Genomic DNA, 26,319 nt, shown 5'->3' on the forward strand with positions numbered 1-26,319 from the left:
GGGGCTGCGGCGCAGGCGCAGAGGGAAGATGCCCGTGCTGGTGACGTCACTGCTCTGAGGAGCTGGCCGAGCCCACCGAGTCGCTTCTCCTCCAGGGCGGCAGCGTTTAGCAGGTGTTTACTTTGTTCTCTGGTGGCCGTCCTTCCTCAGACTTCAAAGACCAATTTCCTTATGGCGGGGCGGGCATGTGTCCAATTAAGGAAAATTCTAGCAGGCGGGAATTTGGTGTCTTGAAATTGGAGGGCAGCATCCGGTTTGCAGGTGTAATTGAACGGGAAGACGGGATGCGTGGCAGAATTGCATTGCATACACAAAGTGGGGAAAGGTCACTGGCTCTGTCCAGTGGCGAGGGCTGGGAGTTTACAGTCTAGCGTATGCAAACAAGAAGCTGAAGAATAAATAAACGGCGGCGTAGAACCCCCCACACACACTCTGGGGTGAAGGAGATGTGAGCAGTGGCTGACAGGTTGCTTTCTCTGGATGGGCAGGGATGATCTCTTTTCGTCGGAGGTCACAGTTACGCTGACTAAAAGAAGCCAGCCACATGACTATTTGAAGCAAAGAGCTTTCTGGTGGAGGGCTCTGCTGTTGCAAAGGCTCTGAAGGAGGACCTAGTTTGGCATGTCGGAGGAACAGAAACAGTGGCAGCGTGTTGGGAGTGTAGGAGGTGCGGGCAAGGGAGAGGTGAGTGGGGGCCAGATGCTGTAGAGCCTCCTCTGCCAGGGCCAGAGCTCATGTTTCATTCTGGACTTAATAGACACGATGAGAAGCCCTAAAGGGATCAGATTTCTAAAAGACCAGTCTGCAGCCATCTAGCATTATATACTAACGTTACAAATACACATATATTCAACTCTTGTTTATGGCCTGTCTTGCACCACTAGAACAGGAGCTCCACTGGAATTTGCTTAAGCATTTCCTGCATGCCAGCTAGGGTTCTAGACATTGGGACTATAACAGGGAAGAAAACAGAATCAAAAAAACAAAGTAACACAATGGAGACAGCCTGGTTTCAAACCCTCACCTACTAGCTGTGAAACCTCGGGCAAGACTCTTAACTTCTCTGTCCTAAGCTTCCTCATCTATAAAACGGGCATAATGACAGTGCCTACCTCATTAGGGTTGTGGTGACAAATGAATTGATCATTGTAAAGGCTTTAGAACAATGCCTGGCACAAAGCAAGTACTAAATAAGTGATTGTTATTATTATTATTATTATTTAAATAAAATTAGACGTGTATGTGTAAAACTTTTTTTTTAGTAAGAAGGAAAAAAATTAAAGGATGACCTGCAGGCTGCTTTGTGGAGAACAGACTGCAGAGGAAAAGGACGAAAACAGGAATACCAGGGAGGAGGCTCCTGCCAACAAGCCAAGCAAGTGATATAGGGGCTCAGACCGAGCTCAGTGTCTCCTATGTGCCAGGTACTGTGTGAAGCACATGACATGACCTGCCTCAGATAGTCTCCACTATCTGTAAACAGTCCCATGCACCCCCACTTGTCAGATGAGGAAACTGAGTCCCAGAGAGATTGAGTAACTTGCCCAAGGTCACACAAGTTCCCGAGGTAGGATCCTTAACTTCCACCCAGTCATACTCTGCTTATTCAATATCCCACAGAACGTCCAGAAAGTATCTGAGGGTCCTCATTCCAGAACCATTAAAACTAGCCAAGGAATGTTTTTCCCAGAAATATAGATGGAGCTTCCTAGCAGACAAAGCAAAGAGAGAAAGCAGGGGAGTAATACAGATCTCTTGCTCCCTGACGGATCAGTACCTCCTGGGTACAAAACTTGTCAGCTCTCCGAATGCACTAGGAGGTCAAAATAGGAGGGGCTGGACTTGTAGTCCTCGTCCAGCTTGCAAACATCATTTCCCCACCACTTTGCACATACACACTCCTATATGGGGGAAAATCCTTCAGGGTTGGTGGGTGTTGGGGTACAGTTATTACCAGATCCAGAAACGTTCCTGAGCCAGTGATACAGACCCTCAGAAACTGTCGCAGAGTTCACAGTGCACATCCACGAGCTCTGTGAGGCCAGCTTTTCTGCTGCACAGCTAGGACCCTGCCTCTCTCTCCTGGGCATCCTCTACCATCAGTCCCTACAGGTGTGACCTCCTCATACAGTGGCCTAAGCAGCAGCTAGCTAGGTGAAGGAGTGTGGAAGCTGACAGGTAGCTGGTCCCACCACAGAGTCTGCACGACATGACACTCCCACTCAAAGGCCCTCCCACCTCACCTGGTGTGTCATCATTACAATTGCTCTTAAGAGAAATTTTAGCAAAACTATGAAAGTGTTGCCAATTGTGAGCAGTCATTTTGGGCTCTGAGGTAGCAGGTGAGTTTGGCAGAGCAACAGCACAGAAGAAGTCAGTTCTCTGGTGCCCGTGGAGCTGCCATGCTGGCCCTGAACTACCTGCCTCCAAGAGAGGAGACCTCTTCCATCCTCTGAAGCCACTGGTATTTGTGATGGTGTTGGTATGTACAGCCAAACCAAATCCTGATTGATACATCAGACTGTTCTGTCCTGGCTGATGTGAGTGTCAGTAAACAGGAAACACATGAGACTGGTGGTGGTGGGGATAATGGTGAATAAATGACAAAGTGGGAATGAATGGGGGCAAGGAGAGACAAGGGCGATGGAATGGAGGTGAATGAGCAGTACCGTGGAGTGAATGTGGGTAACACAGGGCAGAGGGAGGGAATGACTATGCATCGATTTTTAATTAATTTGAAATTATGGAGGAGACTGAGTAAATGATAGGAAAAGGAGACATAGTCTAAGTGACAAAAAGTGAAAGTGGGAGCAAACTGAGTGAATGGGGCAATGAAAGGTGGTGAATGTGAATGGAGTTGATAAAGCATTAGAATTGATGTGAGCTCTAAGGATTAGAGTGTGAATGAATGTTTATGAGACACAGTGTGAGTAAAGAGAGGTGAATTTAGGGGGAAGGTAGTGAATGGAGGAAATGTGGGGCACAGAGGGAAGAATGGGGTACACAAGGGACAGAATAAGAGGGAATGGAGATGAATACATATGTGATAGAATGTGAATATGTGAGTCAGGTCAAGTTTCTCTGAGTGGGGATACTATGCGGGAGAAGGAGAGTGCCGAGGTGAATGAGGGGCAGACTGAGATTAGATAGGGTCACGCGGGGCAGTGTTCCAGGGACATACAGGGATCCCACTGTGAATTGGCCTGGGTGAATGAGCTGAAGCATGTGTATGAATGGAGGTCACATTGGGCAGAGTGAGAGGGAATGGAAGTAAAGAGCAGAAGAAGGTGAGTAACTGGGTTTTGTGAGGAAAGGGAGAGGGATTGAAGGTCACATGGCCCAAGGTGAGTAAAGTGGGTAAAATGGGGCCCAATGTGAGCAAAAAGTGGTGAATTCGAGGTAGAGTGTGATTGACTGTGGGTAATGTGGGACAGAGTGGGAGCAACTAGACATGAATCAGGAGCAGAACAGGAGTGATAAGTGGAAATAGGGGTTACATTAGGAGTGAATTTAAATGAATGGGATAATGAAAGGCAGAGTGAGAGTAAATGGAGACAATGAGAAGCAAATTGAGAAGGACTGGAGGTGACCAAGTGTAGAGTGAGTATATGTGAGTAACTTGAGCTAGTGTTTGGGAGTAACACGGGGCAATGTTCCAGGAAATGGGGGTAATATGGGAGCAGCATTTGAGAGAATAGAAGTGAAGAAGGGGCAGAAAGAGAGTGAATGAGAGAGAGGATGAGGCCAAGAGTCAATGAACAAAGCTGAAGCATGGGCCACGTGAGAGTGAACAGGAGTCATTTGATGCAGTGACAGGAAATGGAGGTGAAAGTAGCAAATGAGAGTCTGAATAAGAGTGAATGGAGGTGAAGAAGGAACATGATATGAGAGAATGTGTATAATGGTAAGTAGAGGGCTAGGGAATTGTGGTAATATGGAGCCCAGTGTGAATGAATGGAAGTGGATAAGAGGCAGTGTAAGTGAATGGGGGAGAAAAGAGTAGAATGAGAATGGAGGTGAAAAAGCAGTACGGTGTGTGTATATATATATGTAATATATCATGTGTAATATGTAATGTGGGGCAGAGTGTGACTGAATGGGGGTAACGTGGGTCAGATTCCGGTAAATTATGGTGGAATGGGGCGCAATAAGTGAAGACAAGTGCTGAGAAAGAGTACATGGAGGTAATGAGAGGCAGAGGGCAAGGGCATGGTGGTCATATTTTGCAGAGCATGAGGAATCCGAGGTGAGAGTAGGCACAGTGTAGTGAACAGAGCTGACTACTCAGCAGAGTTGGGGGAATGGAGGCGATGAGGGGCAAAGTGAATGGACATGAAGGTAACCAAGTGGTAGAACATGATTAGCAGGAGTAGAGTGGGGCACTGTTGAGGAATGTGGTCTGAGTTGTGAGGTATAGTCCTCGAGTCCTGTCTGTCCTTTGTATGTCCTCAGCCCCTCTCTCCTTGCATCTCTTTCTGACATCTCTGGGTTTCTCCCTGCTTTTGTCTCCTTCCACCTCTGTGTATACGTCAGTATATTTCTTTTTCCTTGTGTGTGTCTAACAGAGCTGACACTGGGGAAGATGGTGAGATGCCCAGCCCTCTGGCTTTTGTGTTCCAGAATCTATCACTTAGATCTTTGCTCACAGAGCCCAGAGTTCCAGAATGCCCCTAGTTCTGAATACTTCAGAGTGAGTCTGAAGCAAGGAGTCAGCTAGGAGGGCTTGTGGGTATCATAATGCAAGCCTGGGGCATGGCGGTGGTGACCCTGGCCATGTTGATGGTTGCCGCTGTGGATGCCAAGATCTATGAACGCTGCGACCTGGCAATGAAGCTGGAGAAGGCGGGCCTCAACGGCTTCAGGGGCTACAGCATTGGAGACTGTGAGACTCCAGTTGCCCCAAGTCCCACCCACACCCTGAGCTGCCCACCACACTCAGACCCAGGCCTCCCTTGTAATTTATCACCTCCCCAGGCCAGGCATGATCCTCTCAGTCACCCCCTGACTGACCGTGATGACTGGTTTAACTAACTCTAGTGTCATCACCATCACTGCCTTCACAACTATTACCCTCATCTCTACCATTACTGTTACTACCCTCATCACTACCATCAATGTCACCACTGCTATTATCACCATGAATACCATCACCACTACCATCACTGATATCTCACCAGAATCACCAACATCAACACCACCACCAAACCAAGATCATCACCCCTACAACTGAGATGACAACCATCCCTGTCCCCACCCCCCCACACATTTTACCCTCCCCCCCCAGTCCAAAGCACCCATGCCTACCTACTACCTCCCCTCTTCCTGCCCCAGGGCTGTGCATGGCACACTATGAGAGTGGCTTTGATACCTCCTTCGTGGACCACAATCCTGATGGCAGCAGTGAATATGGTATTTTCCAGCTGAACTCTGCCTGGTGGTGTGACAATGGTGTTACACCCACCCAGAACCTCTGTCACATGGAGTGTCATGGTAAGGCAGCACTGGGGATACCCTGAAGCTCTTCCTAGTCCCACTCCACAATACACAGGGGACAAGGTTGTCTTAGTCATAATCTCTAGTGATGATCAGAAAAATGATAGGGAAAAAGCAGTTTCCTGGGCTGTTAGAGACACCATCCTGCATCCTTACCCGGACTACACTGAGATGTTATCTAGGTCAGGGGAACTCAGAGCTCCCAAACCTCACCCAGAATGGAGACTGCAGTTTTCTGGGACTCAGGAAACAGGAAAGTTAGCTCCATATGGAATGGAGGAGGAGACTGCCCTGATTTTGAGTTGAGATTGTTCCAGCCCTGAGGGAAGAAGCAGGTATCTGGCAGTAGGAACAGAAACAAGGTACCTCCATGCAAAAAGGAGAGAACTTTCTAGACAAGAGTGTGGTGCTGTTGACGACAAAATTGAACAGCAGCAGAAATTGTTCAGAGTTGGCCAAAATGGTGTTTGAGGTGGTCCAAGACAGGCCAAAATGGAGACTGAGGTTATTTGGGGCCAGCCCAAATGAAGGTTGAGGTTGTCTAAGTCCTGCCACAGTGACAGAAGTCACCCAGAATTGGCCAGCTTGAAGGTTAAGGTTGTCCAAGATTGGCCACCATAGAGATAGAGGTTGTATAGGACAGGGTAACATGGGTATTAAGGTTTTTCAAGACTAGCTAAAATGAAGGTTAAGGTTGTTCATTTTGAACCAACATGGAAGTTGAGGTAGTCCAGTATTAGCTAAAATGGAAGTTGAGGTCCTAGACCAGTCAACATGGAGGTTGAAATTATTATAATCAGTCAAAATGGCAACTGAGGTTGTCCAGGACTGGTCAATATGGTGATTGAGATCATCAACTAGTCACCATGGCAGCTGAGATCATGTAAGACCAGGCACCATGGTGGCTGAGGTTGAACAGGACTAGCTAGCATGGAGATTGAGGTCATTTGTAACCAATCAAAATGTGAGTTGAAATTATCCAGGACCTGACCACATAGTGTTTGAAGTCACCAGGACTAACCAACCTTGCAGTTGAATAGCATCCCAACCAGTCGACATGGTGACTGAGTTGATATCGGACCAGTCACCACTGCAGTTAAGATCATTCATAACCACACAAAATGACAGTTGAAGTCATCTAGAACTGGCCAATGTGGAGTTTGAGGTTTTCCAGGACCAGCCTGGTGGTGGTTGACATTATTTATAACCAGCTAACATGACAGTCAAGGTCATCCAGGATCAGTCAACATGAGTTAAGGTTGTACAGAACCAGCCAACATGGCAGTTGAGGTAACTCATAACCAGCTGACAAGTGAATCAAGGTCATCCAAAATCAGCCAATGTGGTGGTTGAGGTTATTCAGGCTCCAAGAAACCCAGAACCCCTGGATCCTCCATACACTGTCATCCTGTCCCCAGTGCACCAGATCACTATGTCTCTCTCTTCCCCCTAGACTTGCTCAACCGCCATATTCTGGATGATGTCTTGTGTGCCAAGCAGGTGGTATCCTCACAGAATGGTATGAATGCCTGGTAAGTTCGTGGGGATGGCTTGGACTTTGGGCAGCTAGGATAGTGGCACTGCCACCTCATCGGTCTGTCCACTTCATCCTCCCTCTCTCCTTTCATTTCCCAGGGATTCTTGGACCCGTCACTGTGCTGGCCACGATTTATCTGAATGGCTCAAGGGGTGTAATCTGTATGTAAAACCTAATGCAAAGAAAGTTAATTCGGGTTCCCAGAGATAGAGATTTTATTTTCCTTTCTTCTGTGGATTTAATAAAGGATGGTATCTATAACAATGCAAGAGACCTCTGATGCCTGACTCTATTTTTCCAATGCCTGGAAGTACCCCCATTCAATCACTTCCTCCATATATTCAAAGCTCTAATCAGAGGACACGGGATCACTTGGCCAGGGGGGCATGGCGGGGTGGGGGCGGGGGATTGGAGGATAGTGTAGTGATTAAGAGCATAGGTTCTCCTGGGTTCAAATACCTTCTCTACTACTTACTAGCCGTGTTGCCTTGGGCGAGGCACTTAATTTCTCTCTGCCTGTTTCCTCATCTATAAAATGAGGATGATAATGATAGTAACTGTCTCATGGGGTTGTTGGGAGAATTAAATGAATGAATGTTTATAAAGCACATAAAGTGGTTGGTACACAAGGCAGTTATAGGTCTGGAGATAGAAGGGTGGGGGTGGGGGAGTATGAAATTTGGCTCCCCTTAAAAAGTATCACTCTCAGTTGAGGTCACTACAGGGTCTTTAATTAAGGCAGATACAGTCTCTTCAGAGGAAAATGGAATTGGTTTCAGCTTACCCAGGAAACTCAGTGGGAATTAGGAGTTTAAAGTATTCACATTCTCGCACATCCTCCTACATATTACCATTCTAACTGTCAGCCCCTCACTCCCTCTTTCATGATCAGTATCCTAAGTTTCAAATGACAGACTGGGAATTTAGGCCAGGAATTCAATGGATGCACCAGGTAACAATTTCCTTCTATAGAATGCCTGGGTTTCAGTCTATGCCTTGAGCAGGGAACGTAAGAATCTGAACTTGCCATTCTTTCTCTTTGTGCCAGCCAGCCCCATAGGAAGCAGCCACTGCCATGAGGTAGCAGTCTCTCATGTCCTTTGTACTCTTTCATTAGGAGTGGATACTCAACTACCCAAAGCCTTATGTTCAGTGTTTTACTTCATCCAGGTTAAGCACAGGTGACCATTAAAGCAGCTATCTGCTACTGCATGCCAAGGAATTCCTGAGCCCCCTTCATCAATGCCAGCTGGATTTCCCCTGCCTTCAGCCCCAACCAGCCTAGAGACCCAAATCTCACATTTCCCCAAGGCTCCATAAAGTATGCCATCACTCTAGGTACCAGTTTCTGAATGTGATAGTTACTCATCCAAAGCAGCAGAAATAGGGGCTGGCCTCGTGGTGTAGTGGTTAAGTTTGCACTCGCTTTGGCAGCCCAGAGTTTGCCGGTTCAAAGCCTGGGCACAGACCTATGCACCGCTCATTAAGCCATGCTGTGGCAGCATCCTACGTGGAGAATGACTTGCAACTAGGAATATACAACTATATCCTGGGGCTTTGGGGAGAGAAAAAAAAAGAGGAATATTGGCAACAGATGTCAGCTCAGGGCCAATCTTCCTCATCAAAAAAGTATTACCTTAAAAAAATAGCAGCAAAAATAAACTCTGGCAAATTTAAGTAAAAAGTGGATCTCCTAAAAGCCTATCAGATGGCTCATAGTATTTCTGGGAAGACTGCAGACCAAGCTCAGACAGGGGGAGGTCCACATGTAGAAACACAGCAGAAATCTTGACCATGGAACAGGTTGGGGCAGAAATACTGGCATTATCAACTGTTGCTACTTCTGGAAACTGGATTTGATGCCCTAATGTTGTTTCCTCTACATTGTTCTGTTTATGCATCTTTTCCAACAATTTATAACATTTATAGTATATTTATAACCATTGTTCCTTTAGTGGTTATCTTTAAATCTATAACTTTGTATCATTTAGCATACTCTTTTTTCTTTATTCCCCATTATGAGAGATGTCAAAACAGCTATTCCTAATAATAGATTTTATTAATTTTTTTCTATGAGAGTTTTGTTAAATCTGGATTATTTCTCTTATATCATTTCCATGGGACTATGTTTATTGAAATTCATTAAATTGGGTTTCTCTTAATACCTGTGCCCAGGTTTACAGTGAGGTCTGGCTTTCAGCTGAAGGCTCTCATACATTCAAGGCTTCAAAAGATTGCAGTTTTGAACAACCTCTCTGATGTAAAATAGTCAGTCAATATACACCCATGATAACAAATACACAAGCCAAGTTTTTTTGCATCAGGACCTTGGCTCTTGCTATTCCTTCTGCCTGGAATGTTCTTACCCCCATTATTGCTGACGTCTCATTTTCGGGTCTAAGCTCAAACGCCATGCCCTCAGAAAGCCCTTCCCTGTTAACTAAAGCATGACTCCCTGCTTAACCTTTTTCTTTTTCTTTGACTTTTCTATGAAGGATTTTCTATTTTCCATTTTCAGTTCTTTCACAGTTTCTCTTCTCTCTGAGCTCTTTAATTCATGACAAGCTTTAACTTCTGGAAGAAGGTCTTCCTCGTATTCAGGACAGGCATAGGGTTTCTCTCCTACATGAGTTCTCTGATGTACAATGAGTTTTGACTTCTCTCTGAGGGCTCTACACACTTATCATGTTTATAGGGCCTCTCTCCTGTATGAGTTCTTTGATGTATAATGAGATATGATTTCTGGGAGAAAGCTTTATCACGTTCATTACACTCACAGGGTTTCTCCCATGTGTGAACTCTCTGATGAATAACGAGATATGATTTCTGGAAGAAAGCTTTATCACATTCATTGCATTCATAGGATTTCTCAAATTTTCGTCCTGTATGAGCTCTCTGATGTAACATGAGATATGACTTCCGGGAGAAGACTTTTCCACACACAGTACATCCATCAGTTTTTTCTCCTGTATGAATTCTTTGATGCACACTGAGACTCAGCTTAAGGGTGAAGGCTCTTCCACAGTCTGAACACACATAAGGTTTCTCTCCTGTATGAGTTCTTTGATGTCTATGCAGTGTTGATTTCTCTCTGAAGGACTTGCCACGTTCATTACATTCATATGGTTTCTCTCCTGTGTGTGTTCTCTGAGGTACACTGAGGTGTGCCTTTTCTTTTTTTTTTTGAGGAAGATTAGCCCTGAGCTAAAATCTGCTGCCAATCCTCCTCTTTTTGCTGAGGAGGACTAGCCCTGAGCTAACATCGATGCCCATCTTCCTCTACTTTATATGTGGGACGCCTACCACAGCATGGCTTGCCAAGCGGTGTCATGTCCGCACCCGGGATCCGAACCAGTGAGCCCCGGGCCGCTGAAGCAGAACGTGCGCACTTAACTGCTAAGCCACCCGGCCAGCCCCTGAGGTGTGCCTTTTGATGGAAGGTTTTTCCACATTCAGAACATTCATAGGGTTTCTCTCCTGTGGGAGTTCACTGATATATGATGAGCTTTGTCTTCTCTCAGAAAGTTTTGCCACACTCATTGCATACATATGGTTTTTCACCTGTATGAGTTCTTTGATGGATATGCAGTGTTGATTTCTCTCTGAAGGATTTGCCACCTGCATTACATTCAAAGTGTGCATTCTCTGATCTACTGAGGTGTGCCTTCTTGTTGAAGGCTTTTCTGCATCTGTACATTCATAGGGTTTCTCTCCTGCATGAGTGATCTGATGAGCAACAAGGAATGAATTCTTGCTCAGAGTTTTTCTACACTCAGGAAATTCACAGGTTTTTCTCTCCAGCTTGACTTATAGTATGCTGAACAAAGGATGAGTTATGACTACAACTTTTCCCACCTGCATTATAGTCATGCTGTTTCATTCCATTATTTCTCTCATGCCTGCCATGAATTAATAATTTCCAATATCTATTACATCCATAACATTTCTGAGCTTCAAAGCCTCTATTATGACTGAGTAAGCCTAAATTATCTTTAAAACTCTTCCCATATGAGTCATATAGGGGTACGTGTAATGAAAAGATCACCCACGTGCTCCGAGGAAGTGGGTTTACAAATCCACTACATTCATGACCTCTCTCTTCTCATTCATGCATATGTCTTGCCTCAGGTGTCTGTTTTGGTTTTCCTCGTGACTCTCCAGCTGGTCAACTTGCCAGACTTCTAGGAAGAAGAAGAAGAAACCATATCCTGTGAATACTCCTTTTGTCAGAAGCAGCCCTCTGATGGCGTTGACTTTTATTTTTTTTCAAATCTAGAGACCAGTCAGAAAGAAATTTGAAGTACATGTCTCTCCTACACTCTGAGCTTGAGGGGGAAGAAAGCAAATTTCTCTATGAGACATTGGAACAGGAAAGTAACAATAAATATAAATGACTTTGATTGTTTAAGAAAAATACCTTAGAATCGAGGAGAGAAGGTGAAAATAGGTTTAGGGATTCATGAGTAGGAAAAAAGGATTTTGAAAAGGCAGCAGCTCCAGGATTCAGAGGGAGGGGACTCCAACAGAATGGAAAGAGCCTCTCAGGAAGGCTGGAAACAACCGAGGTGACCAAGAAAAGCAGCAGAAGGACAAGGCCAGATTGTAGTCTAGTTCCTCCCCATCTCGTTCCAAGATTACCAGGAGACAGTAACTCATAAAATTAAAAATTCGGAGTTAGCAAAAAAAGTTTATATCCTTTAGGAAGATATTTCTGAGCTTTCAGAGATGTCCAGCCCTCACTGACCCGCGGGGCTCCTATTCTCATCATCTCCCATCTGTTCATTTCTTATTTACCTGTACAGCTTGAACTTGAGATTTCTCTCTCTATGATCCAAAGTCTTCTCTTCTCCAAAGAGGCAATCGCATCTGGTTTGGAACAGGATACCCTGTAATGGGAAAGGATACAAGACCTGGGGACATGTGTGTGGCCTTCAGGGCCTCAAAGTAATTAGGAAGGTACACTTTAATAAGCATAAATTTCACATGGGAGATGGAAATGCAAACACCTTGTTAGTCTAAGAAGAATTAAGAATCTTTAGTCCCTGGAACTTGAGGCCAAAGTATTGAAATACTTCAGAGATGGCAAGTTATTCTGTTAGGTACACTGTAAATTACTCAGGGAAGCCAGCCTCACCCAGAGACCAAGTAGCTACAGTTCTCTAGCACTACACCTCTGTACAGGGTCCTCTGAGTATGGTCCAGATGATTCCACTCCTCCTGGGTGAAGTCTACAGCCACATCCTCGAATGACACCAATCCCTGTAATTGCATACTTCTATTCAATCGGTTTGATAGAAATTAAAGTAATAATATTTTTTATTTTTATTTTTTTAACTTTTTTTTTTAATTAAGGTTATGATAGATTACAACCTTGTGAGATTTCAGTTGTACATTATTGTTAGTCATGTTGTGGGAACACCACTTCACCCTTTGTGCCCACCCCCCCACCCCCCCTTTCCCCTGGTAACCACCGATCAGTTCTCCTTGTCTATATGTTAACTTCCACCTATGAGTGGAGTCATATAGAGTTCGTCTTTCTCTGTCTGGCTTATTTTGCTTAACATAATACCCTCAAGGTCCATCCATGTTGATGCAAATGGGACGATTTTGTCCTTTTTTATGGCTGAGTAGTATTCCATTGTGTATATATACCATATCTTCTTTATCCAATCATCAGTTGCTGGGCACTTAGGTTGCTTCCACGTCTTGGCTATTGTAAATAATGCTGCGATGAACATAGGGGTGCATGGGACTCTTGGAATTGCTGATTTCAGGTTCTTAGGATAGATACCCAGTAGTGGGATGGCTGGGTCATATGGTATTTCTATTTTTAACTTTTTGAGAAATCTCCATACTGTTTTCCATAAAAGTAATAATATTTTTTAAGATAAAGGGAATATTCTTCAGAGAGAAGCTACTGTTTAATAATTTCAAAAAAGCCTTCTCTGAGACATTTGCAATACCTCTATCTAGCAAATGACTTTTATACTATAGAAACTATAAAGGGGGCTGGCCCCGTGGCTGAGTGGTTAAGTTTGCGCTCTCTGCTTTGGGGGCCCTGGGGTTTGACCATTCAGATCCTGGGTGCGGACCTATGCACCACTCATCAAGCCATGCTGTGGCGGCATCCCACATAGAGGAACTAGAATCACTTACAACTAGGATATACAACTATGTGCTGGGGCTTTGGGGAGAGAAAGAAAGAAAAAAAAGAGGAAGATTGGCAACAGACATTAGCTCAGGGCCAATCTTCCTCACAAAAAAATAAATACGTAACATTTAGGAATGTATTTTTTTAAAAAGAAACTATAAAGAACTCCTACAAATCAATAAGATAAATATAGACAATCCAACAGAAAAACTAGAAAAAGATTTGAACAGACACTTCATAAAAGATGCTATCCAAATGGCCAATAAACATAGGAAAAGGTGCTCAACATCATCAATCATCAGGGAAATACAAATTGAAACCACAATGAGATACCACTATTTACCAACAGAATGGCTAAAATTAAAACCAAAAACCCAAATGTTGGCGAGGATGTGGAGCGACCACAACGCTCATATATTGCTGGTGAGAGTAAAATGGTCCAGCCACTTTGGAAAGCATTTTAGCTGAATCCACTAATGCTGAGCACACCCCTAACCTGGGACCCAGCAACCCCACTCCTAGGTACATATCCAAAGGAGACGCACACATATGTTCACCAAGACATGTACAAGAATATTCACAGAAGTATTATTTGGAATAGCCCAAATAGAAACAGCCATCGGCAGAATGGCTCAACAATTGTGATATATTTATACAATAGAATAGTACACAGTAATGGAAAGAGAACAACATACCGATACATGAAATAACAAGGATGAATCTCAAAAATATTATGATGCATGAAAGAAGCCAGATCCAAAAGAATAATAATATATGATTCCATTTTTTTTTTGAGGAAGATTAGCCCTGAGCTAACATCTGCTGCCAATCCTCCTCTTTTTGCTGAGGAAGACTGGCCCTGAGCTAACATCTGTGCCCATCTTCCTCTATTTTATACATGGGACGCCTACCACAGCATGGCTTGACAAGCGGTGCCATGTCCACACCCGGGATACGAACTAGCGAACCCCAGGCCGCCGAAGCAGAATGTGTGCACTTAACCGCTGCGCCACTGGGTCGCCCTTGTATGATTCCATCTATATTACATTCGAGAATAAGCAAAAATGATCTATGATGATAGAAATCAGACAGTGGTTACCCACGAGTCGGGGGATAGTGATTGGAAGTGGCATGAAGGAGGCTTCAGGGGGCTTAGCATTTCCTGTTTCTTGATTCAGGTACTGGTTACACAGGTGTTTCCAACTTGTAGACATTCATGAAACTGTCTATACATTATATACTTTTCTCTATATGCCGTGTTTCAATAAAATTTCTACTCCAAAAGATTTTTATCTAAGTTATAGTTCCATGAGAGGTTTAAAAAATAGGAAGACAGATAAACAATAACGTACACTCGAAATTACACAATGTTATAAACCATAAAAAAAATAGGAAGACAGGGGCTGGCCCCGTGGCCGAGTGGTTAAGTTCGCGTGCTCCGCAGCAGGCGGCCCAGTGTTTCGTTGGTTCAAATCCTGGGCGCGGACATGGCACTGCTCATCAAGCCACGCTGAGGCAGCGTCCCACATGCCACAACTAGAAGGACCCACAACGAACAATATACAACTATGTACCGGGGGGCTTTGGGGAGAAAAAGGCAAAAGTAAAATAAAATCTTTAAAAAAAAAAATAGGAAGACAAAGATGTAAGAACCCACAGGAAAAAAGAGCAATGTATGTAAAAGAACAGTTCACAAAAGAAATTTAAAAAGGAAAAAAAATACGAAAAGATACTCAACCTCATTGATAATAAACACAAACAAATAAGAAATGAGGTATTTTCAACTATCAAATGGCAGGAATTAAAAACATGACAAAAGGATTAGAAAGGATATTTTCATTCATTATTAATGGGAGTATAAACTTGCACTAACTTTTCAAAAGGCAATTTGGCAATGTCTACAAAAGTTCAAAATGTGCCCACCTTTGGAACCAGAAATTCTAGAAATGCTCACCACAGTATGCAATGATAGATGACAAGAAAGATCACGGCCATGCTGGGACAGAAATTACACAGAAGTCCTTGCATATGGGGCTGATTAATAAATCGTGGCCCATGCATACAAGAGAAAAATATCCAGCTGTTAAAAATATCTCTGATATTTCCTGATAGTGAAATATCTTCTATCAACAGGTATTCATTGAGTAGAGACTATCCCAGCTATGCCAATCACCAGCTGTGCAAGCCCTTGGCACTTGCTTATCCACTCTGGGACTCAGTTTCCTCATCTGTAAGATGTGGACATTAATGGTTCCCACTTCTTAGGTGGTTGTAAGGAGTAAAGTGGTCATGTGTATAAAGTGCTTGGTGGAGTGCCAGGTGCAGTGTGAGCTCATTACGTGTTAGTTCCTGTCAATGCCACTAATATTATCATTCTCATCATCATCTGTATTATCATTACTACTACTACCATTATCAATATTTTTATGTAAAGGGGAAACAGGGAGTTGCAAGACAGTTTGTATATTATGAGCACATTTTAGCAAAAGGGAGACTTACATTAACCATATGTTTATATGTGTATGTAACTTTAAAGAACAAGAGAGAGAAAGAGGTGTATCGATGGAAATTAATCAAATCCACCATAGAATCAGTCATCCGGAATGAGTGGTGATATGAGATCATGAGATATTTTCTCTCTTTAGGTTGTACATTCCTAAAAGAGTTTGAATTTTTGGTGCCACTTTGATATCACTTTTGTAGTGAGAGAAAAAATAAAACAATATAGACTTTTTTCAAAAGGGCAGAAGGGAAAGAACAGAATATAGTCAGAGACATCATTAATTATCAGCCAGAAAAGGAAAAGGGCAGACCTATGGATAGCTCAGGCTGTTCTGAAGTCCCAGATGAGAAAAAAATGTATTGGAAAATAATTTGAAGGGCATAAGGTTTACTGATTCTTCCTGACCACCCAGGTTTTATCCCTGTATTGAGCCAGAACATAAGAGAGCCACTTGTGGTTTCCTGAAGAGTCACATCCCTTTAGCTGTGCCCCAGCAGCACACCTTTGGCTGACATGAAGACATATTTTAGGTCACACACAGAGCAATCCTATCCTTGCATTTATCACAAGATTGCTGATGAAGACGTGGCTGACCCATCAGTGAAATGTCTTGAAACCTCGACATCAGGAAATCTAAGTTTCTGAGGAAGTGGCTACTTTGTCTATGATATAAGAAAATTTTTATATACTGAGGTGTATGGAGAAGTCATTCTGCTTTAAACTTGAAATTTTATTTGAACCAAAAGGCCTGACTTGCGCCTTGTGAAACATAGATTGTACATCAGCTTTAATCATTATCCTAAGTAAAGAACGTACTCTTTGAAGACAAGAATTGATGCCTCCCTTCCTATGGCGCCAGCATTCTTTGAAGATAAGACTCCAGCGTCATGCTGGCCTGCTGTGTACATGCTAATCGGTAACAAAATATCTCTTGGAACTCCTGAAAGAATGGACCCCTGTCATGCTTAGTGTATGCCTCTTGTTTGGAAGTGGTATACAACTGTGCTGAAAATCACTCTTCCCTGGAGCACTTTCTTCCTTGTGAAGACTGCCCCTCCTGGGTTACAGTCCTCAGTTTGGCTTGAATAAAACTCTCTCTCCCTTTTCTTTTACAATAGAATGATTACTGATTATTTGCATTGACATCTATATGGATGAGATAAATAAAACAAGTGAGTGTTTCCTTCCGTTTATGTCATAGCTTCCAGGAAGCTCAGAAAAATAACTGTAGCTCAACTTAATTATGTAGGATCCTATGATCTACATATATACATTTCAGCCTTGCTTTGGTCTTGCTCTACTTCCCTAATCCTAACTTTTTATGCATTTTATAGTATAAATAATATCTTAATAACATATAATAATAATATCAAGCCCATATATAAGGATTATTATGTGTGTGCCAGGCATTGTTCTAAACACTGAATATTAACTTAACTGGTCTTCACAACAACTATAAAGGTGTAGGTATTATTATCATCATCATCATCGCCATTTTAGAGATGAGGAGGGCCAGCCCCATGGCCAAGTGGTTAAGTTCACGTGCTCCACTTCGGTGGCCCAGGGTTTTGCCACTTCGGATCCTGGGCGCCGACATGGCACCACTCCCTAGACCACGCTGAGGCAGCGTCCCACAAGCCACAACTAGAAGGACCCACAACTAAAATATACAACTATGTGCTGGGGGGATTTGGGGAGAAAAAGCAGGAAAAAAAAAAAGAAGATTGACAACAGTTGTTAGCTCAGGTACCAATCTTTAAAAAAATAAAATAAAATAATAGAGATGGGGAAACTAAGACACAGAGAGGTTGAGACTTGCCTAAGCTCACAAAGCTATTAAGGGAACTTTGGCCCCAGAGTCTGCGCTCTTAACCACCACACACTGGTTTCTTACTCCTAAGTGTCCTAACATAGGTTAGGGGGAGGGGAGAAAATAAGAACTAACCTGGAACTTAGTCATGTCTGACTTGTGGAGAGAGGGCAGTGGCCTAAAAAGGCAGAGCTGTTGAGATAGGGGAGAAGAAAAGAGAAGAGTTGGAGATGGCATGGAAAACTCAGATCAAAAGTTCACCAAATCAGACTAGAAATCCATAAACGCCAGCTGGTAAAATGGCCACGCTGCAGCCAAGAAAAATGGGACAGAACATTGCTTTCCCCACAGATCCCCATCATTCAGCAACACTGCCCTACTGCGGACATCTCAGAGCTCCTAACACTCACCCTCACCCATCACTGACTCCAGAGACCCTCCTCTCACACACCCCACAGACACCCCTCTCACCCCAAATACCCCCATCATTCACCCCAGGGACCCCATCACTCACACCACAAATGCCCCATCACTGGCCCCAGAGACCTCCCATCACACACACAACCATCATTTACCCTACAGGCTGCATCATTCATTCCACAGCCCCGGTCACTGACTCCACAGACCCCATCAATCGGCTTAAGGCCCCCAGTCACGTCGACACTCTCATTAATCATCTCAGAGCCCCCCTCCAAGTACTCACTCTGTACATTCGCGTCTTTACAAAGCCCACACTCTCCCGGGTCATTCCGCCCGCAGACCACCAGCCCTGTCTCACTGCCGCTCTGAGTGAACCCTCTCCCCTTCACCTCCTGCTCTGATGTTAAGTCCTGAATTCCTATACTGGCGAGGTCTGCCTGGTGTTTCCAAAATCAGTCACAACTTCCTCCGACAACCACTTTCTTGGTCCTTTACCACACCATCTGTACAGTCCGTGACTATTCCTGCTCATGCGCAGTTGCCCTTTCTGAAGTCAAGGGAGCTTGTAGCCAGTAGCATCGGTAACTTCAACGACCGTAATTGGCCGGCCAGAAAAATGGCCGCACCAATAAACCGGATTGTCAAGGGAACAGACATCTTTACCGAGGTCACCATTCCGTACAGCAGAGAAACGTGCCTCTTAAAGTTTAGAAGAGACGGATTTCAGGAGGAATTTGAAAACTTGCAATAAGAGTGGGGCCCTTTGTGCAAAGGCTAGTGATGGGCGAGTTATGCGCGTGTTTGGGGGGTTTGATAGGAACTGATATCTACAAATTTAGAGCTGAGGACCACGGCGCGGGGCGGGGCAGATGCCACTGCGGAGATGCAGGAGGGAGGACAAGAATAATACAGTTCTGCTTGGGAACCATTAACGGGAAGAAGAGACGTAAATCCAGGAATGATGCATTCCTCTACAGATCGGTACCACTGGGGATATGGGGAGAAGGTGTGGGGGTGGCAGTCCTCTCAAGGAGATAAGATTAGGGAGATGGGGGGAAGCGGAAGGTAGCAGAGTCCTTTTGATAACTGCTATTGGGCTAGCGGTATTGATGGCCCCGGTTGGTACAGTGCTCTGTGGGAGATGCCACTGGTGCAGATGGGGGAAGGCCAGGGGTGGTACAATTATGTCCTCAGGGAAAGAGATGTGTGAAGAAAGTGACACCGGAGGGCCAGTCCGTGGCCAAGTGCTTAAGTTCGCATGCTCTGCTTTGTCAGCCGGGTTCGCGGGTTGGAATTCTGGGTGTGGACCTACACACTACTCATCAAGCCGTGCTGTGGTGGCATCCCACATAAAACTAGAAGGACTTACAACTAGGATGTGCAACTGTGTACTGGGGCTTTGGGAAGAAAAAGAGGAAGATTGGTAACAGATGTTAGCTCAGGGCCAATCTTCCTCACCACAAAAGCATTAAAAAATTTTAAAAAGAAAGTAACACCAGTAAATATAAGTGCAGGGAAAGTCAGAGACAGAAGCCCAGGACAGATTTGGGAGAAGTGGGGGGTCCTAGTCGAAGACGCAATGAGAAGGCAGCTCTCTGCAAGCCAGGAAGAGAGCTCTCCCCAGGAACCAAACCAGCTGGCACCTTGGTCTTGGACTTCACAGCCTCCAGAACTGTGAGAAGTAAAGTTCTGTCCTTGAAGCCACCTTCAGTGGTATTTTGTGGTGGCAGCCCACGCTGATTAACATAGGGGCCTTTGCAGTCATCCCTTTCCTGGAACACAAAAGAGGGGGCGGATTTCTTCACCATCACTGCTTTCCAGAAGCACAGGACTCACTCAGATATAAAGTGCAACACTGCCAGTCACCTCTGTTCCAGTTCACTCTGCCCTTTGTGGCTCCCATTCCTTCCTACTCTATCAACATTCAAATCTATTCCCTCCCGCTGTGCTCCAGATTTCCCCCATCTGATCACACTGTTTACTCACTTCCATTCACTCTGCTTCATGGTCATGGTACCCCATATTAACACATTTTTTTCAAACCAAAGCTCTCACATATGTATTACTGACCCAACCTGCTAGTGCAGAAGCATAGAAACAAAGATAAAAGTCATTTTCCCAATAAAGCATGTCCAACTGTCCAGATAACGGTGATGTTTTCAGCCTGATATGCTAAGATGCTAATGACCTTGATAAAGCTTGAATATGTGTGCCATCTCATGTGCGATTTTTTTATAGAACCAGCATGGTTCTTCTCCCATGTCTCCTCTTGGAGTTGTACCTGATTTTCTTGCCAGTTTTCATCCGAATCCATTGGTGAATGGGACGAGTCAGCTTTGGTTCCTTGGCCAGGAATCGCTTAATCCTGAAAGTCGTGTGAGAAGACATGGAGAGGAACAGAGTCAATCAGACACATCACTATGGCAGAGACACGGAGAGCGAGTTAACACCTTTTTATTGTCATAACATACACATAACATGAAATTTACTATTTTAACCATTTTAAAGTGTATAATTCAGTGCTATTTAGTCCACTCACAATGCCGTGCAACCATTACCACTATCTAGTCCCAGACCATCTTCATTACCCCAAAAGGAAACCCCATACCCATTAAGGAGTTATTCTCCAGTCCCCCCTGCCCCCAGCCCCTGGCTGCCACTAATCTGCTTTCTGTCTCTATGGATTTGCCTATTCTGGATATTTCATATAAATAGAATCATACACTATGTGGCCTTTTGTGTCTTTCCTTCACTTAGCATAATGTCCTCAAGATTCATCCATGTGATAGCATGTATCAGTATTCATTCGTTTTTCTGGCTCTATTGTGGGGATATACCACATTTGGTCTATCCATTCATCAGTTGACAGACATTTGGGTTGTTTCCACCTTTTGACTATTGTGAATAGTGCTGCTATTAATATTTGTGTACAAATTTTTGTTTGAACACCTGTTTTCAATTTTATTGGGTATATACCTAGGAGCGGAATTGCTGGGCCCTATGGTATTTCTGTGTTTAACTTTTTGAGGAACCTCCAGACTGTTTTCCACTGTGGCTGCACTGTTTTACATTCCCACCAGCAATGTAGAAGGGTTCCAATTTCTCCACATCCTCCCCAACACTTGTTTTTATTCTAGTCATCCTAGTAGGTGTGAAGTGGTATCTCACCGTGGTTTCGATTTGCATTTCCCTGATGAGTAATGATGGTGAGACTCTTTTCATGTGCTTATTGGCCATGTGGGCTATCTTCTTTGGAGAAATGTCTTTTCAAGTCCTTTGCCCATTTTTTAAAATGAATTTTTGTCTTTTTGTTAAGTTGTAAGAGTTCTTTATATATTCTGGATACCAAACCCTTATCAGATATATATTAGCAAATAGTTTCTCCCATTCTCTAGGTTGTCTTCACTCTCTTGATAATGTCCTTTGATGCACAAAAGTTTTCAATTTTGATAAAGCCCAATTTATCTATTTTTTCTGTGGTTGCTTATGATTTTGGTATCATATCTCAGAAACCATTGCCAAATGCAAGGTCATGAAGATTTACCCGTATGTTTTCTTCTAAGAATTTTATAGTTTTAGTTCTTATATTTAGGTTGATACATTTTGAGTTAATTTTTATATGTGGTCTGATGTCAAGATCCAACTTCCTTTTTTTGTATGTGGATATCCAGCTGTCCCAGCACATTGTTGAAGAGACTGTTCTCTCTTCCATTGGATTGTCTTGGCACCCTTGTTGAAAACCAATTGACCATACATGTATGAGTTTATTTCTGGACTTTTTATTCTGTTCCATTTATCTATTAGTCTGTCCTTGTGCCAGTCTCACACCGTTTTGACTACTGTGGCTTTGAATTAAGATTTGAAATCAGGAAGTGTAAGTCCTCCAATTTTTCTTCTTTTTCAATATTCTTTTGGCTTTTTGGGGCCCCTTGAAATTCCGTATAAATTTTAGGACCTGCTTTACTTTTTTAAAGTCAATTCATTTTTTTTTCTTTCTTTCTCTCTCTCTCTCTTTTTTTTTTTTTTTGGTGAGGAAGATTGGCCCTGAGCTAACATCTGTTGCCAATCATCCTCTTTTTTTTTCCTCTCCAAAGCCCCAGTACATAGTTGTATATCCTAGTTGTAAGTCCTTCCAGTTCTTCTATGTGAGATGCCACCACAGCATAGCTTAATGAGCAGTGTGTAGGTCTGCACCCAGGATCCAAACCAGTGAACCCTGGGCTGCTGAAGGGGAGCATGTGAAATTAACCACTATGCCACTGGGCCAACCCCCAGGATCTGCTTCTCCATTTCTGCAGATAGAGTCTGGTGAAATCACACTGATCCTGCCAAGACTCGATTTTAGGCTTTGTTGAGGCTGGTCTATTCCAGTTAAACCCTCACTCATAGGACATAACCCTTACTCCTGAATTGTAGCCCTTACTCCTAGGGCATGGCTCTTCTGGGTCTCATCCAAAAGCCTAGAGTGCTTGCCAGGGTCTCTAACTTAGTAAGGTTTGAACTCCATCCTTTGCCTCTCCAGCACCAAACAGCTGCCAAAATCTCCACTCATCTGTTTATTCTCCTAGCTGCAGTTTTCTGTTAGTTTTCCTGGAGTGTGTCCTGCACACATTAAGCTTAAGAGTCAGACAAAGGGGTATTTGTACACAGACATTTTGGCTCCTTCTCTGCAGTGCCTTCCTCTCGGGGATTTTTTGCCCCTTAACCCCAGCTACTTTGGCAAGCTAGTCACTTTTTGATTGGTCTATTCCCTCTTATTGTCCTGCACTGCCATTTGGAAAAGGCCTTCAGGGAAAATGCCAGGGTAAAAGTAGAACTCCATGGGCTTCCCTTCTCTCAAGAATTGTGGCTCCTCAAGTCCTGCATGTATTGGTTAGTTTCCAGTGCCTTCAAACAAGTTTTATATATATTTATCCAGCCTTTATAGTTGTTTTAGCAAGAGAGTCCAGTACAAACTACTCCATTATGGCCAAAAGTAAAAGATCCCTCACACTTTAACCTCTACTTTTAGATCTTGGTTTTCTTTTCATTTATTTATTTATTTATTTATGTAATATTGGTTTATAACATTATATGAATTTCAGGTGTTCATCATTATATTTCCACTTCTGTATAGACTACATCATGTTCACGACCAAGTCTGTTTGCCATCTGTCACCGTACAATTGTCCCCCTTTACCCCTTTTTCCCTCCCCTCATCCGCTTTCCTTTCTGATAACCACCAATCTGTTCTCTGTATCCATGTGTTTGCTTGTTGTTATTATTGTTTTATCTTCCACATATGGATGAAATGATACAGTATTTTTTCTTTCTCCCTCTGACTTATTTCACTTAGTATAAAAAACCCTCAAGGTCCATCCATGTTGTCACAAATGGCAAGATTTCATGCTTTTTTATGGCTGAGTAGAATTCCATTATATATACCATATCTTCTTTATCCCATCATCCATTGATGGACACTTAGGTTGTTTCCAAGTCTTGGCTATTATGAATAATGCTGCAATGAACATAGGGGTGCAAATATCTTTTCAAATTAGTGTTTTCATGTTCTTTGGATAAATACCCAGCAGTGGAATAGCTGGATCATATGGTAGCTCTATTTTTAATTTTTTGAGGAATCTCCATAATGTTTTCCGTAGTGGCTGCACTAGATCTTGATTTTCTTATCTCTGAATTCTATTGAATGTGAAAAGTTTTACAGTGATCAGCCTGACACACAAAGCTTTACATAGTCAAGATTCACTCATGCCTCTAAGCTGGCATTACACAAGTCCCCAACAAATGTCAGGTTTCACCTATTCAAGGACACACATTTTTATTCACACTTTAGCATCTGTGAAATCAGGTTGTCTTACTATTGATGGCAAGAAATGATTCCTTTAGCAGAGGAGATTTTTTTTTCCTTAGAGGTACATAAAATAACATTGCATCTTACAATTTATGGTAGCTTAAATTAAATGAAATAAAGTAGCTTCTGTTACGATGTGGCCAGAATATCAGTTCTCCCCTACCAATAATGCCTTGTTCATTACTAATTACAGCCCTTTGTTTATATACATTTGCTCCCTCGGTTTGTTCTTCACCTTTGCTCTGTTAATAACTTCCTGACATCATTTAGGCAGTAGCTACTTATCAAAACTTTCAAAAAAGGCCTTCTCCAATCTCTCCATGACACCTTAACCTCCATTTTTCAGGAACTTCTACAGCAAATACTGTATTTATTTTGAGTTGGTGCATTACACTGCAATAGAAAAGTTACATAGGCAAGTGTTGACTTTTTAAATTATTTCACACAGTTTTCACACTGTATAAATCAGGAGTCTGAACTAAAATCTAAAATAAAATCCCTCTGGAATGACCTTAAAACTGGGTTTCTGTTAACTCTTCCACCATCAAGCTCCTTCTGATTCCACCTTGAACCAGGGGTACTGTCCACATCAATATCTCACTGGTAGAGATCTTGAATCCTGGAACTTTCCTAACTGTTCCATCAGCACTCCTCTGGTCTGAACTACAACTTGAGCCTGTTTCAATTATTCTACTGTCAGTGCTCATCTAGTTGAAATTCAGCCTGGGTGTATGTTAACTCATCCACAATCATTGCTCCTACGGTCTTAAAATCAAACCTGAACTTTATTAATTATTGCATCATTGGTGCCTTTCTGGACCATCAATGAACCCTGGCTTGTCCTTGTCCTCTGTTCACTATTCCACCGCTAAAACTCCTCCAATGTGAGATTTCGGTTGTCTATTACTATTGTAACAAATGACCACAAAACTTAATGCCTTAAAGCAACAACCATTTATTATTTTTAAGGATTCTGAGTGTTGACTGGGCGATTCCTCTGCTGTTCTCACCTGGGCTCACAACATGCAGTCGCACTCAGCTGAAAGGTCCAAGATGGCCTCTCTCACATGTCTGGGCCTCAACTGGGATGACTGTAATGACTAGGATGGCTAGGCCTCTCCTCTCCTCTTAGATTTCCAGCCTGAATTTCTTTACATGATAGAGGAAGAGCTCCACAAGGGTGAAGGCAGAAGCTGCAAAGCTCAAGCTCTTGATATTTGGGCCATAACTGGCATGTAACATCACCTCTGCCACATTCTACTCGTCAAAGTAAGTCACAAGGCCAGCCCAATGTAAGAATGAGAAGAACTGAAAAGGATTGTGGTCATTTTTTACTTTGCAATGTGACAAAGAAACAAGACCCCTGCCAACTTTTCCAATGTCAATGCCCATCTGATCTAGATCTCAAATCGAATTAGCTGTCAACTCTTCCACCATCAGTGCTTCTCTGTTTCTCAGACTCGTGAATCTGTTAACTATTCCACCATCAATATCCCTCAGGTCTAAACTGTATCTTTGGTATTGTTTTTTTTTGGCGGGGGGGACAGTTTTTTTTTGTTTTTAGAAGATTTTATTTTTCCTTCTTCTTCCCAAAGCCCCCTGGTACATAGTTGTATATTTTTAGTTGTGGGTCCTTCTAGTTGTGGCACATGGGACGCCACCTCAGCATGGCCTGATGAGTGATGCTTGGTCCGCGCCCAGGATCTGAATCGGCAAAACCCTGGGCTGCCGAAGCAGAGCCCGCAAACTTAACCACTTGGCCACGGGGCCGGCCCCTTTGGTATTGTTAATATTCCCCCCATACTACCCCTCTAAACTATGCAGAGAACCCAAGCCTCTCTTAACACTTCTACCATCAATGCTCCTCTTGCCTGAACATCAAACATAGGTCTCATATAACCATTTCACAATCAATGACTCTCTGCTATGGATCGCAAAACTGTGACTTTGTTAATTCTTTCATAATCAAAGTGTAGATCTCAGATAATGAGTCTACTTCTCCATCATCAATATTGATCAAGTGTGTTCTTGAATCTATTCTGGCTTCTGTTAATTCTGTCAGAGACTTTGGATTACAAGACAGGAAGATTGTAGGTGACAGGCAAAGACTGGCCTTGGCAGAGCTCAGAGGAGCCAATGAGGCTGGAAGGATACTAACACAGGGTACTATGAGTGACAGGCTGGAGTGAACTATACCCATTTGAGGGGCCAACAGGAGGCCTGGGCAGTGACAACACTAGGCTGAAAGTGACAGGCAGGGGCAGACACTGGGCAGACATGGAAGGCCTGAGGGACAATGATCCTGGGGCTATAAGTGACAAGTAGGAGTTGACTTTGCCCCATTGAAGGGCCAGTGGGAGGCCCAGAAGGCAATGAGAATGGTGACACTAAAGCTGTGAATGACAGGCTGGGGTGGGCCCTGTCACAATGAAAAGCCAATGGGAGGCCTGGAAAGTGGTAATGCTGATGCTGCGAGTGACAGGCAAGGGCTGACTCTACCAGCATTGAAGAGTCAATGGTAGGTCTGGAGGGTGGCAGTGCCTGGGGTTTGAGGGTC

At 43.4% G+C, this 26,319-nt stretch overlaps 3 protein-coding genes across 3 annotated transcripts; 1 reads left to right on the top strand and 2 right to left on the bottom strand.

The window, feature by feature from the left end:
- The first annotated feature begins 4,672 nt into the window (after window positions 1-4,672).
- Window positions 4,673-7,303, top strand: LOC100061578 (sperm acrosome-associated protein 5). The gene is made up of 4 exons (XM_023634050.2): window positions 4,673-4,882; window positions 5,332-5,490; window positions 6,947-7,025; window positions 7,129-7,303. The coding sequence occupies exons 1-4, from the start codon at window positions 4,738-4,740 to the stop codon at window positions 7,238-7,240; spliced, it is 495 nt and encodes a 164-aa protein (XP_023489818.1). The 5' UTR covers window positions 4,673-4,737; the 3' UTR covers window positions 7,241-7,303.
- Window positions 7,304-9,387: 2,084 nt separating this feature from the next.
- Window positions 9,388-19,722, bottom strand: LOC138921776 (zinc finger protein OZF-like). The gene is given in 5 exon segments (XM_070257130.1): window positions 9,388-9,706; window positions 9,709-10,229; window positions 11,825-11,916; window positions 18,070-18,351; window positions 19,558-19,722. Coding segments are annotated over 5 exon segments (1,296 nt in total). The 3' UTR covers window positions 9,388-9,470.
- A 424-nt stretch (window positions 19,723-20,146) lies between these two features.
- On the bottom strand, window positions 20,147-20,302 carry LOC111771492 (large ribosomal subunit protein eL39-like). Its single transcript, XM_070258639.1, has one exon. It carries the CDS (start codon window positions 20,300-20,302, stop codon window positions 20,147-20,149), a length of 156 nt encoding a protein of 51 aa, XP_070114740.1.
- Window positions 20,303-26,319: the final 6,017 nt, after the last annotated feature.

This window comes from Equus caballus, chromosome X, assembly GCF_041296265.1.
Source record: "Equus caballus isolate H_3958 breed thoroughbred chromosome X, TB-T2T, whole genome shotgun sequence".
Taxonomy (NCBI): Eukaryota; Metazoa; Chordata; class Mammalia; order Perissodactyla; family Equidae; genus Equus; species Equus caballus.